At 35.5% G+C, this 12,757-nt stretch overlaps 1 protein-coding gene across 1 annotated transcript in view; it reads right to left on the reverse strand.

The window, feature by feature from the left end:
- The window catches only part of FHL5 (four and a half LIM domains 5), a 51,608-nt gene that overhangs the window by 10,341 nt on the left and 28,510 nt on the right, over nucleotides 1-12,757 (reverse strand). The window contains exons 2-4 of the mRNA XM_010376429.2: nucleotides 2,754-2,924; nucleotides 1,609-1,783; nucleotides 453-622 (exon numbers count right to left, since the gene is read on the reverse strand). Of these exons, the coding sequence (XP_010374731.1) occupies nucleotides 453-622; nucleotides 1,609-1,783; nucleotides 2,754-2,912 (504 nt within the window). The 5' untranslated portion in view covers nucleotides 2,913-2,924. The remainder of the gene's footprint in view (nucleotides 1-452; nucleotides 623-1,608; nucleotides 1,784-2,753; nucleotides 2,925-12,757) is intronic.

The following is a 12,757-nucleotide window of genomic DNA, read 5'->3' on the forward strand; positions in this document are numbered from 1 at the left end:
TTAGCTGAACGCAGTGGCATGCACCTGTAATCCCAGCTACTCAGAAGACTGAGGCATGAGAATCTCTTGAACCCGGGAGGCAGTGGTTGTAGTGAACTGAGATTGTACCACTGCACTCCAGCCTGGGCGATAGAGTGAGAATCCATCTCAGGATAAAAAAACAAACAACAACAACAACAACAAAAAAAAAACAGTGCAATGAACTGGAATACCAAATCACTTGGGCTGTTTGGAATATTAAATTCTTGCTGTGGCTGGAATTTTATGGTTAATAAAAAAAGATGGTTATCCTCATTGTGACAACTAGTGGTTTGGACATGTTGAAAGTCCAAACTACCATGGGTGTGTGATTACAGATATAACATAACAATATCAGTTCATTCCAAATATATGATATAGCTAAAAAGAAATGGTCTGAGTTTCCATAAGCTTCACCCTCTTTAGAAAATTACCTTCTTACAAAAGTTGCAGTAGTGAGCAAACTCCTTCTCAAAACACGGCACACAATAATTGCCACTCTCTTTGGAGATCAAAGGCTTTGTCCCTATAGGTTGTCGGCAATTCTCACACACAAAACAGGTTTCATGCCAGCAGTTTCCTTTAAATTCCATTTTGCGGGAACCTGTACTCCAAAATTAAGGACCTGTTAGTATAAGTCAAGCATAATACAGATCAAATTACTTTAAAACGTTTTAAGTTAAGATGATAAATGAATTGTCCTTTTAGAAAAATAGCATTTTTTCAGGTTCAAAAAAACCCATTCATCTGAGAAAAAAAAAAAAAAGGTTGGTAAAGTTCAGCCATGGTGATGGAGAATCACTCTTACACTGAAAAGTCTTTCAAGCCCTGCATAACCTATAATCTGGAGATGTAAAAGTACTTCGAATGAAGACTCCTCATTGTTTTACATGGTTTGGATAAATTGGGCCATCATAATCATTACAGGGGTATTAAAAATGCCCTGAGCACAACTACTGAGACTATGCTGTGCAGTTATGGCCTTCTAGAAATTCTCTGAATCCATAATAAGAAAATGAGAGAGCAAGAGTGAGACAGTGAGATTGAATTATATTCTTATGCTGCTGTCCATAGAGATTGAGAAGAAGATCAAAATATAAAGAATTAGTCCTTGCCAAAAGTGGAATGATATACATGAACCCTGTCTTCCGTAAGAGAGGGAACAGTTTGTGTTCAAGCTAAACAGTTTGTGTTCCCTAAACAGTTTGTGTCAAGCTACCAAATGACAGTTGGCCCCAGTCGCCTATGATGAATCACTCTTTCTGATGCCATTGATTATGCCTAGGGCACTGTGTTTAATGCAGTATTATTGCTATAAATTTTTCTTTATTTTATGGGTGAGGTTCTGGTTTGAAATGTTTCAATGAATTAGACTTTATGAAAATACACAGAACACTGTAATTTACCTATTCAAGGATAATGAATGAACAATCTTTTTATTTCTAAGGTACATGGAAGGAGATTGAGAGAGTAAGAAAGATGTCTTTCTCAAAACCAGGGTTTTGGGAGCTGCAGCACTCCTCATGTGCTGGGACTTAATGAAAAGCATGGCAGCTTCAGTTAGAGACAGGAGCCCCCTTGAGATCCTACCAGGCATGATGGTCCTCTTGCAGTGGAAGCACCTGGAGGAGCATTCATTAGAATAGCACTCCGTGCACAGCAGGCGCTCATCCTTGGCAGCAAAAGGCTTTTCCACCAAAGAGTGATTGCATTTGGTGCACTTGAAGCATCCTTCGTGCCAGTGCCGGTCTTTGTAACAAAGATCCTTTGAGACAGTAAATAAAAGTTAATTGAATGTGGTTGTGACAAAACAGGACATTTTATAAGACAAAACTGAACACTCCTGGGACTCTTATGTCAGTAGGTTGTGCTAGTAGCTTGAGGGAAAGTTGTTACTGAAACTGTTACCCATAGAGAGGAGACTCTCTGGGGTAATTAAGAGCTAGAGCCCAGGGCTTTCTTGGTGGGTCACTTAAGGCAGCTGGGAAAAAACAAATGAATTCTCTGCTATGTCTTCAAAATTTGCCTATATTCTTTTTATAAACTATGATAGAGGTTTTTCGTGGAATGATTTTTTAAAATTTTAGGGTACAATGTTCTATTACTTTTTGAGACTTATCTAAGCAAACAAAAAATAACATCACTTAAGTAACACAAAGGCAGAAAGAAAGGAAGAAAGAGAGAGAGAGAGAAAGAAAGAAAGAGAATTGGAGGATGGAAGGAAGGAAAGAAGAAAGAAAGAAAGAAAGAAAGAGAAAGAAAATAATAAGCATGTCGGAGGAATGGGTGGTAGGAGTGAGAGGTATCAGTAGGGTTTAGTAGAAATAAAGCTGATTTTACGTCAGAAAACAGATTTTGAGTCCTTACAACTTCAATTCTTTATGCATTTATTTATACCCTTGTCATTCCAGAAATAACAAACACACCCAGAGGGTTACCAAGGGCTTGGAAACAGCAGGAAAATTCTAGCTGTGTAACTTTGGACAAATAGCTTAACGTCATTAATCTTTAGCATTCTCAGCTACCTTATAAGATCATGTGAGGATTAAGCATATGTTGTATTTCATAGTGCTAAGTGTAGTGGCTAGAGTTTGACTGCTGGTAACTTTTAAGATCCTTATATATCCAGTAGCAGAGAAATGGTGTTGAAAGTCAACACTAAAGGAAAAGAGGCACTCCAACCCACTTGTTTGCTGTTCATATGCAGTAATTCTGTAAATTGTGGTGAGACTTACCTTAGAATTGGATTCAATTGGTTTTTTGCACTCCTCGCAATAGTTAGAAAATACACGATCATAACATGTAACACAGTACGGACTGTCATCCTTTAGTATGTATTTCTTTCCAAGAAGTGATGCTGTGCAGTATTGACAGTAAAATTGAGCAGTTGTCATTTTGGTTTGATCCTGTGAATGACAAAGTGATTCATGTATATAAAAGCAGAATTTTGTTTATAGGATAAATGATGAAACCTTAATATAATGTGAGTGAAGCATTCAAATGAATTTATATTTTCTTAAGCAAAAATCCACCAATTTAGGAAAATATGCTTATAGTCATGGTGACATTTGGAGTGATTTAGGAAAGGTTACTCTCCCATCTTGGCAGTTCCTGTGTGTTTTGCTAAAAAAATGCATAAAACCTGCAGCTAGATTATGAAAAACATCTTGTGTTTATCATAAGCTAATGTGGAATTCAATGAGAATATGGTATCTGTTGAAACAGGATGGTTTTACCTCAAGAATATAAATATAAACTGTTGCTAGGGCTTTTAATAACTGTCATCACTTACTTCTTGCTGGAAAATTCTAGAGGCAGATTTTGATGGAGAAACAGTCTTTTTTACTGAAATATAAATTAATAATCAATACATTGTCATTCGAGTCGTCACTGAATAAGGGCTCTGCACATTTACCCTGAGGTCTTTCTGTACCACATCCCCTCCTTAGCTGCGACTTCCACCATCCCAAATGTGCTGATGACTCCAAAATCTCTGTTTTCTACTAGCTTTAGATATCTTCATTTAAATATCCTTTACCAAGCTGGCCAAATAAAACTCCTCAGCAGGTAGGATTCAGAACAAGTGCTAGGTCTTTGTGACTATTGTTGAACAATTGCCCAAATGCAGAAGTGCATATAAAATCATCAGTGGTAGAAAACAATAATAGGTTCCTTCAGGCTTTAGGGCCAAAGTAACATGTATAGAGCATAAATAATAGCAGCAGCTATTCCATTATAGCTATGGATAAAATAGCTAGAATTCATCTGCAAGGTGAAAATCATTCTGTAAGGTGAATAAAAAAGCTGATATGAAACCTAAAGCCAGTGGTAGATAAGAATTCTGATTGTCTTGTAAATTTGGAAAGCCATTAAGAAACAACGCATATAGATTTCCAAAGGTTTTAATTAGGCGTTGAACATGAATTCTTTGTTGTTACAAAAAAAAAAAAAAAAAAGTAGTACTGCTTTTCCTTGGAAAATGAGATTTGTCATCTCAGGATTTACTGGAATATATTAGGAGCTTTGAATATTTTCTAATTCTCTCCCAACAGAATTTTTTTTTTAATTTTGGCAAAATCAGAGGAGCAATTAACGATGATGATACAACAGCGTTTTTGATACTAGTTTGTATTGACTACATTTGAACTGTTATTCTCATGCCTTTTGCCTTATTCTAGTGATGAAGTTCCCAGCAGAGAGCCTTGCTAAATGCACATGATTATTAATTCTGTACATAGCAGTTTTGCTATATTGTTCTTCACTAACAAGTAGAGAAAAGGCAGAGGATTTGGAATATGTGGGTCTTTTCCCAGGAAAGATGAAACGCAGACTAGAAAGTTCGCAATGGAACATGGCCAAAACTATCTACAAGGAACATTGAATTCTCCATTTGATTAATTCCACAGAAATGTTCCTTCCTAGTGAGTGCAAACACACTCAGAGGGTTACTGAAGGCTTGAAAACAGCAGGAAAATAGATCTAATTCCCTTGAAAGGTTTAAAAATAAAAGTTTTATTCACATTTACAGCAATCAAGTATTTATCACTTCATAGAAATAAAGTATGTACCTTTAACTCTCTTCACTTAAAATGGAAAACGTCATTTTCATTAATATTTATTTTCGTTTTAGATGTATATAATAGCATCATGAAACATAGCCCCTCAGTGGTTAGGAACTGGCAGTCTACTGCCATTTTGTGAGGCTTTTAGTGTATTATAAAATGAATATATAAAACATATAAAACCACAAAAGGGATTATACCAACTTGATAATATTTCAATTGCTTATTTTAAATGACACTTTAAACATGACAACATCAAAATACCTGTAACTTATTTAGTGATCAGATCAGATGCCTAAATATAAGACAAGATGGTCCTTCTCCCATCCCAGTCCTAACTACATAATAGGATAATAGGCCTGGATCCACAGAAAATTCCTTACAATATAGACCATATGTCTTAATTTTTTTTTTTTTTTTTTTTTTTTTTTTTTGAGATGGGGTCTCGCTTTGTCACCCAGACTGGAGTGCAGTGGCGCGATCTCTGCTCACTGCAAGCTCCGCCTCCCGGGTTCACGCCATTCTCCTGCCTCAGCCTCCTGAGTAGCTGGGATTACAGGCGCCCGCCACCGCGCCCGGCTAGTTTTTTTTTTTTTTTTTTTTTTTTTTTTTTTGTATTTTTAATAGAGTCGGGGTTTCACCGTGTTAGCCAGGATGGTCTCGATCTCCTGACCTTGTGATCCGCCTGCCTCTGCCTCCCAAAGTGCTGGGATTACAGGTGTGAGCCACCGCGCCCGGCCTCTTAAAAGAAGAAATTCACTTATTATTCAACTCTGTTTTGTAAAAGCAACATCAGGGAGTTGGGTAGGGTGAGGACAGAATTGGTCTAATATCTCAAAACCTTGTGATTTTACACTTGTAGGACTATACAGTGGGAGGAGGCATTTGGTCCAGGTCAACATTTCTTAAATATTTACTCAGTGATTTGAACTCCCTGCCCCCTCAAGGAGTCCGGATTCTCTTAGCTTAGCCCCTGTCTTAGTAATAGTGAATGTAATTTGAAGTAAGAGAACAAACTGAATGTTTATTCTCTTCTTCTTGGTTAGAAAAAATACACTAATAAATTCATTCCTCATTTTCATGAAGTCTGTCATTTAACTATTGATCTTTGAATATATCCAAATAGTGTTTCTTAAAAATAGAGGTATTATAACTATATAAATGATACACATTCTATTAGAATGATATAGAATTCTTAGAGAACCATTATAATAGAAAGGAGAGTGAGGAGAGACCTTTCTAGGAAGATCTTAAGGAAGTTAAGCTGTTGGAAATCTGTTAGGAAGGAAGGAAGATTGGAAGAATGGAAGGAAGAAAAGAAGGAAGGAAGGAAAGATCAAACTTTATTGAGGAAGGGGAAAGACAAGTGAGAGAATGGCATAGGAGCTCATTTGAAGTTGGGAAATGTTTAGTCTTGAGAACAAATTTTCACCTGGGTACATTAATGATGAAGAAGGATCTTGAAACTTGAAAGCTTTTTAAAGTGATTTGAACTTCGAATGCAAGTAGTTCTAACTGGAATGAAGCAGGCAGAACGGGTAAGAGTATGAATTTTTCCAATCTGACCACTTTTTACTATCTTACGCTTTTCTAAATATTATTCTTTACTTTTTCCTCTTCTTTGTCACTAACATTAATAGTTTAAAATTCTCAGGGAATAACTCTGTATCCAGAAGAGCAAGCCAATTAGCTTGTTTTAATCACGCCCTAACAGGTAGAGCTGTAGGAAAGAGGATGAGGACTATGTGATTTTTGTCTCAGAAGTCCCCACCTGAAGGATAATTTGTCAAAGACATTGGAAAATTTTTGCTTTCAAAGATTAAAAAGTCTTGAGCAAAGCTGTTCTTAATTATGAGCTGTAAGAACTATTAATATAAACAATGTACCCCAATTGGTTAGCATTCAACTTTTCTAGGTGTGAACTCAGCAGTGCTAGTCATTCACTTGGAATGTATCACTTAGACATTCTTGTCAAACTTCTTTCAAAGTTATTCAGCAACTAACACAACATTTAAGCCCAGAAGTTTTATCTTTGTATATTGGGATTTTAGAAGGTTTATTTAGTGGTACACTGATATATCAAAGAACGTAATGAAGACAGATGAGCAGAAGACAGATGAGTAGTTCAGAAATTCAATGGCATCAATGGACTTGGCTTTGTTTTTCTAGTTCCCTCCTTTAGATTTTAGATTTCCCCCTTAAAAAGATGTAAGTTCGGCTATGCTGTGGCTCACGCCTGTAATCCCAGCACTTTGGGAGTCCGAGGTGGGCGGATCACCTGAGGTTGGGAGTCTGAGACCAGCCTGACCAACATGGAGAAACCCCTGCTTTACTAAAAATAAAAATTAGCCGGGTGTGATGGCGCAAGCCTGTAATTTCAGCTACTTGGGAGGCTGAGGCAGGAGAATCACTTGAACTCGGGAGGTGAAGGTTGCAGTGAGCCCGGATAGCACCATTGCACTCCAGCCTGGGCAACAAGAGCAAAAACTCCGTCTCAAAAAAAAAAAAAAAAAAAAAAAAAAGATGTAAGTTCATTGGTAATAGTTTCTGTAGCCGAGAATGTTATTTCTTGGGTGCTATTTGTAAAACCGGAACAATTTTGCATCAAGTTATATTTTATGGTGAGTTATTGATAAAAAGCCTAATGCTATGAGTAATATATCCACTTAACATTTTTACTATGCTATGCAGAATGAATAGATTCACAAGAAGTGTAGTTGAGAACATTTCACGTGGGAGAGAGGCAAGGACTAGGTGCCATGCCTGGTATCTTTAATATACTATTGTTTGCAAGGCATCACACACCATCTTTTTATTAATGCATTTGAAAAGCATGTAAAGTACATGTCATTTGCAAAGTAATCTGCTACAGGTTGTAAACGATATAAAAATAGATTAGACTCACATACTGTCTGCAGAGAGCTTATGATCTAGGAGGAAGAGTAAGGACATTTCATAAATCACTAAACAAAAGTTAGGAAGTGATGAGAATAAATGAAAGGTTATAAGTTTTATAGCAGTAGTTCTAAACATTGGGTACACATTAGAATTTTAAAAATGTCCAAGGTGCATCCCTGTCTCAAATAAATTAGACTTTTTGAGAGTGCACTAAAAATAAGTATTTTTCCATTCTCAAGTAGCTCTAATATCCAGCGCCGTTGAAAACCACCCCCTTAAAGAAGGAGGAAGGACAATTACTTTCAGCTAGGAAAAATTCAGGAACAACTTGAAGCAGTGGCATCTTAATGACTTTTGTAGCAGATATTATGGATTGGCCTTCCCAAACTTGGTTTTATCCTCTTTCAAGCTGTAGAGATCAAGGAATTAAAAGCATTTCCTGGATCTTCTTACAGTGTGTGTTCAGGATGCAAATTTGTCTCTGCTACAAACACATGGGAAAATCAGCAGGTGGATATGAAATGAAAGACGTGTTCCTGCTGCTGTTGATGGTGGCAAATCGGCTGGCTGAGATGTGAGTGGCTTCTATCCATTCAGAATGCGAGGATTCAGGTTTCCTAACTGGTGGTTTTGCTGGGAGAGACAGTTGTGGTGGTACTCGTGGCAGCAGCAGCAAGTTTATGACCTCTAGATCACAGCAGAATGGATGTGACAGTGGACAAAGGGCAGTCTCTACCACCCTTGGAGTAATTTCAGAAATACTAACCATAATATTTAATACTACTATATGTTTCCTGAATATATAGGCTGAGTCCTCTGTCAACTACTCTATGTGGATCTTTTTAAATCTTTGCAATGATCCCCTGAGGAGGTCTATTATTATTATGCTCATTTGATGGATGAGCAAACCAAAACTTAGGAGGCCAAGATCACTTGGCTGATAAAAATGCTAGGTCTAGGGTGCAAGTCTACACCTTTTCGAAATTGAAGCCGAAGATCTTAGCCAGTGTAAACCTGTCCTTTCCTTGAGATGTGGAGAAGGGCATTTAGATGCAGCAACAGAATTGGGAAGGGCACTGACACTTGTATATGTGAGGCATGCATGGAAAACAGTAAGCACTGTATTCTAAATGGCTTGCAGAGCATGAGAGGGTAAATACTGGAAGACAAATTTGAAAAGGAAGACTAGAGCAAGGTCATCAATGGCTTAAGTTTCATGCTAGTTTTGAACTTTTTTCCATAGAAAAAATATAATCATTGATGATTTAGAACAGGTAAGTGCCGTGTTTTGAGCTGAGACTTATGAGAATTAATTTAGAAACAGTGATAGAAGGGATTAAAGGTAGATATATCATAAACAGGAAAACTAATTCGAAACTCATTTTTCAATATGTGGTCTAATCAACAAATATTATGCCTTCTGTACAAAATGTGCTGTTTTTGTGTTGGGGGGAGGGGATATGGAGAATCAGTGAGCTATTTCCCTTAAGGGAAAATTCATTAAATAAACAAGTCATAAGAATAAAATTATTAATCAATTTACATGAACAAGTAATTATATAATATATAATGTTAAACATGTATATACATATTAAATTATATATTGGTATATATTATATATATAAAGAGAGAGTTGCAGAGACTGTGAGATCAAATGGTAGAAGAATACAAGCATGTATGAAGTCTTGGAATTCTGAGAAGCCAAAGACTGAGTCTTTTTTAAAGGGTGAGAATGACGTTGGAAATGAGGAAGGGATGGAAGCATTTGGGGTATTCATGTTGGAGGTAATGATGGCCTGATTTAGAAAAGAGTATTGAGATTATGTGCAAGACGCAGTAGGACTTAAACAGTGAATGCATTTGGGAGGCAGAGAGAGCAGTTCTGAAATTTCACATACGGTTCCTGGTAGAATTAGTATGCCACATGGGGGTACACGAAGAGAAACTAGTTGGAAGACAAGATGAACTCAGGTTTAGTTATATTGAATTTGAGGAACTAAACTAGATAGCCATCAAGTTGTATGTCCAAAATATTAGGCATCGAAATGTCATGTTAGATTAAGAAGTTTAGACTATTTTCCTGGATGAGCTAATTAGTAGTTGAGGAACTACAATGGTAACTGAAGTTATGAAACTGAATGAGATCATCAAATAAACCCTAGTGTAGAAAAGTGAAAAAAGATAAAATACAAACTCATGGATAAATGCATGTTATGTGATGGGAAAGAGATGAAGCAGATGTAGTGAAGGTCACAGTGTTTTGAAAGACAAAAGAAATGAGAACTTCAAGAAGAGAATATATGTTAATAACAATTAAGGAAAGTGTCAACAAGGAGGTAAATGATGCCTTCAAGAGAATGGTTTGGAGACACTAAATTGTCTGATGTCAGATTTCAGAGTTAAAACGTGAGTGAGGAGATGCTCATTGCTGACAGCTTAGAAAACTGCATGTTCAAAAACACACCCCTAAGGAATAAAAAACAAAATCAAATGTGTTGCTGAACTGGCAAAAAAGTAAGGGAAAATCTCAGAGGCTAAAAATAAAAAGAAAGCAGGAAACTAGAAAGGTTAACACTCTCTAAAGGAGCCATCTGTCCTGAGGATGTCTTCTGAGCCATGATGACCTTGTTATCCAAGTATTTACAGCCTGGACTTATACTAACCGTAAGGTCTAAAACTCTTAGGTTTTAGTTTAAAAAGCTTAGTTTAAAATGGAACACAAGAAAATCCTCTATGGAAGAATGTTGCATCATCCTAGGCCTAAAAAAATCATACATATAAATTTTTATTAAACATGAATTCACAATTAAAGTATTTAAAATAAGAATAAGCAATGAAAACAAGCAGTATAAGTAAAAATCCAGCAAAGAAAATAATTGGATCTCCAACAAAACAATTTAACATGAGAAATAACAGACACAAAATGGAAAATAATTATGTTTAACATATTTAAAGACATAACAGAGGGCATTATATAGAAAAATTCAGGAGAATAAAAATGACTAGGCAGACTTGCAAGAGAACTGATAGAAATAATAGCGATAAAAATGTATCATTAAAATTAAAACTTAGATTAAGATGTGGATTAAAATCAGTTCAAGGGAAAATTAATAAACTTGGAGACAGAACTAAAGATACACTATATAATGAAGAAAGAAAAAGAGATAGAAAATATATCAGTTAAAAAAAATTAGAAGATAGAGTAAAAGGATCTGACCTAAGTCTTTACAGAATTTCAAAAGAAGATAATAGAGAAAATGAGAAATATGCAAAGGTTGCAGATAGAATTGACTTTCCAAGAATTAATGACATAAACGTATAGATGCAGAAAGTAAAACAAATTTCAGGCATCATAAAAACAAACACATCATAGTAAAGATGACATACTCCAGAAATAAAGATGATCTTAAAGACATTCAAAGAGAAAAAAAAAAAAAGCCTAAAACACCAACAATTAGATATGCAGACAACTTCTAAACAGCAACAATAGAAACCAGAAGGAACTGAAATAATACTAAGAGAAAATAAGTAAACCCTATACCTGTATACTCAGTGAAGCCGAATTTAAAGAATAGGATGACATAAAAACGTGTTTAAGTTGACAAAAGCTATGTTTCCTACCAAAAAACCCTCACTGAAGGTAATTCTAAAGAACGTGGTTTGAAAAAAAGAAAGATGAAAGGAAATTCTCTAAAGGAAGGTTTAGGAAAATGGAAGACAAAGAGAAAGAATAAGGAGCAAAGACCTTGACTAACATGCAGTTACATAAAAATAAACATTGACGGTATGAAACAACAATAATAATTTGTGGGGTTCAAAAACACGTAATAGTACCAATGTACTGGGGAAAATGGCATTTAAGTGAGGAAAGAGTTGATCGTTAACCCTTGTATTGTTGGAAAAGAATACATTAACTGAGTTACATTAAGTATTTCGCATGTTAAAATTTTAATCATAAGCCCTTAGATTTGTTAAATTTTAATGGAAAACTCTAAACATAGAAATAGAAATAAGTAAAACAAAATTATTTCATAGAAAGTAGATAGGAAAAAGAAAACTAGAAAAGTGAGACATCACAAAAGAAGAAGATACATGATACATTGTAAACCCGAATCAAACCAAATGGAGTGGTTAAACTTTCTTGGTTGAAAACCAAAATATTCCAAAGATGATCCAAAAGTAACTATCTACATCTGCAACCAATCTGAGTTCAAATCCCAACAAATTCTTGTCAGCTTCAGTCAAAGATTTGATGAAAGGGAAATACAGTTTTCTTTAATACCATTTGAAACAGAGGTCAGCCTAATTTAATATTTTTGTCAACTGCAACTCAGCACAACACTTGACAGAAACTAAAAGTTCTTCCCCTTGGCCTAGCCATGTGACAAGAAAGGAGTACATCCTCTGGGGGTAAAACAAAACAAAACAAAAATTGTACATGTGTATTTTGTTCCAACATTTGGTAGGCAAAAAATTATAAGATATCTCAAGAAGTAAATATATACATATTTTTTTAATTCTAATTTTATTTGATCCTTTTCCAGTTCTTTCATTTTTCTGCTGAAATCATTTATATATTCACTCATTATGTTCATTTCCTTCCAAGTATTTAACATAAGTGTAATAAAGTCCCTATGGGGTCTTATGTTTAAAAATATTTGCAGTAGAGAATTCAATGGATAAGATTATCAGCAGACCAAAAAAAAAAGCAAAAGTAAAAATCAGCAAACTTGAAATGAAACAAACTAATGCATAAAGAGGAAATTCACTAAATGAAGATAGTAGAAATAATTTTTCCCCAAAATAAAATTGGTGAAAGACTTCCATTCCAATAATGGTACTCTGTATAATTCAAACCATGAGGAAGCTGTGAACCACTAGAGAAGCTAGAAAAAATATCTACTTAAAAAGTGTACCTTGGAGGCATCATATAATTAATATCACAGTGCAGAATTAATAGGCAATGTCCAAAAGAAAGAGAAAAACATAGATGAGCTTGATATTGGCTTTCCACAGAAGAATATGTACATTCAGGAAGATACAATGAATAGCATGAGAAGCTGTACGGCACTTCTGACAGCCTTGAAAGGGTAAGAGGACATAGATTGAGGTCTGTGGACCTTCAGTGTAGCAGGCCTGGTAAGCTTATCATTGTGTAGGTGAGATTTCTATGCCCTTGGAGTAAGGCAAATTAGAAGTAAACTAGTATTTCAGAGACTGAAGCCCAGCTTTGAATTACCTCAGTTTCTAAAATTATATTAAGATAACCTTGGAATTCT

The sequence above is a fragment of the Rhinopithecus roxellana genome, chromosome 4, assembly GCF_007565055.1.
Source record: "Rhinopithecus roxellana isolate Shanxi Qingling chromosome 4, ASM756505v1, whole genome shotgun sequence".
In the NCBI taxonomy this organism is placed as follows: Eukaryota; Metazoa; Chordata; class Mammalia; order Primates; family Cercopithecidae; genus Rhinopithecus; species Rhinopithecus roxellana.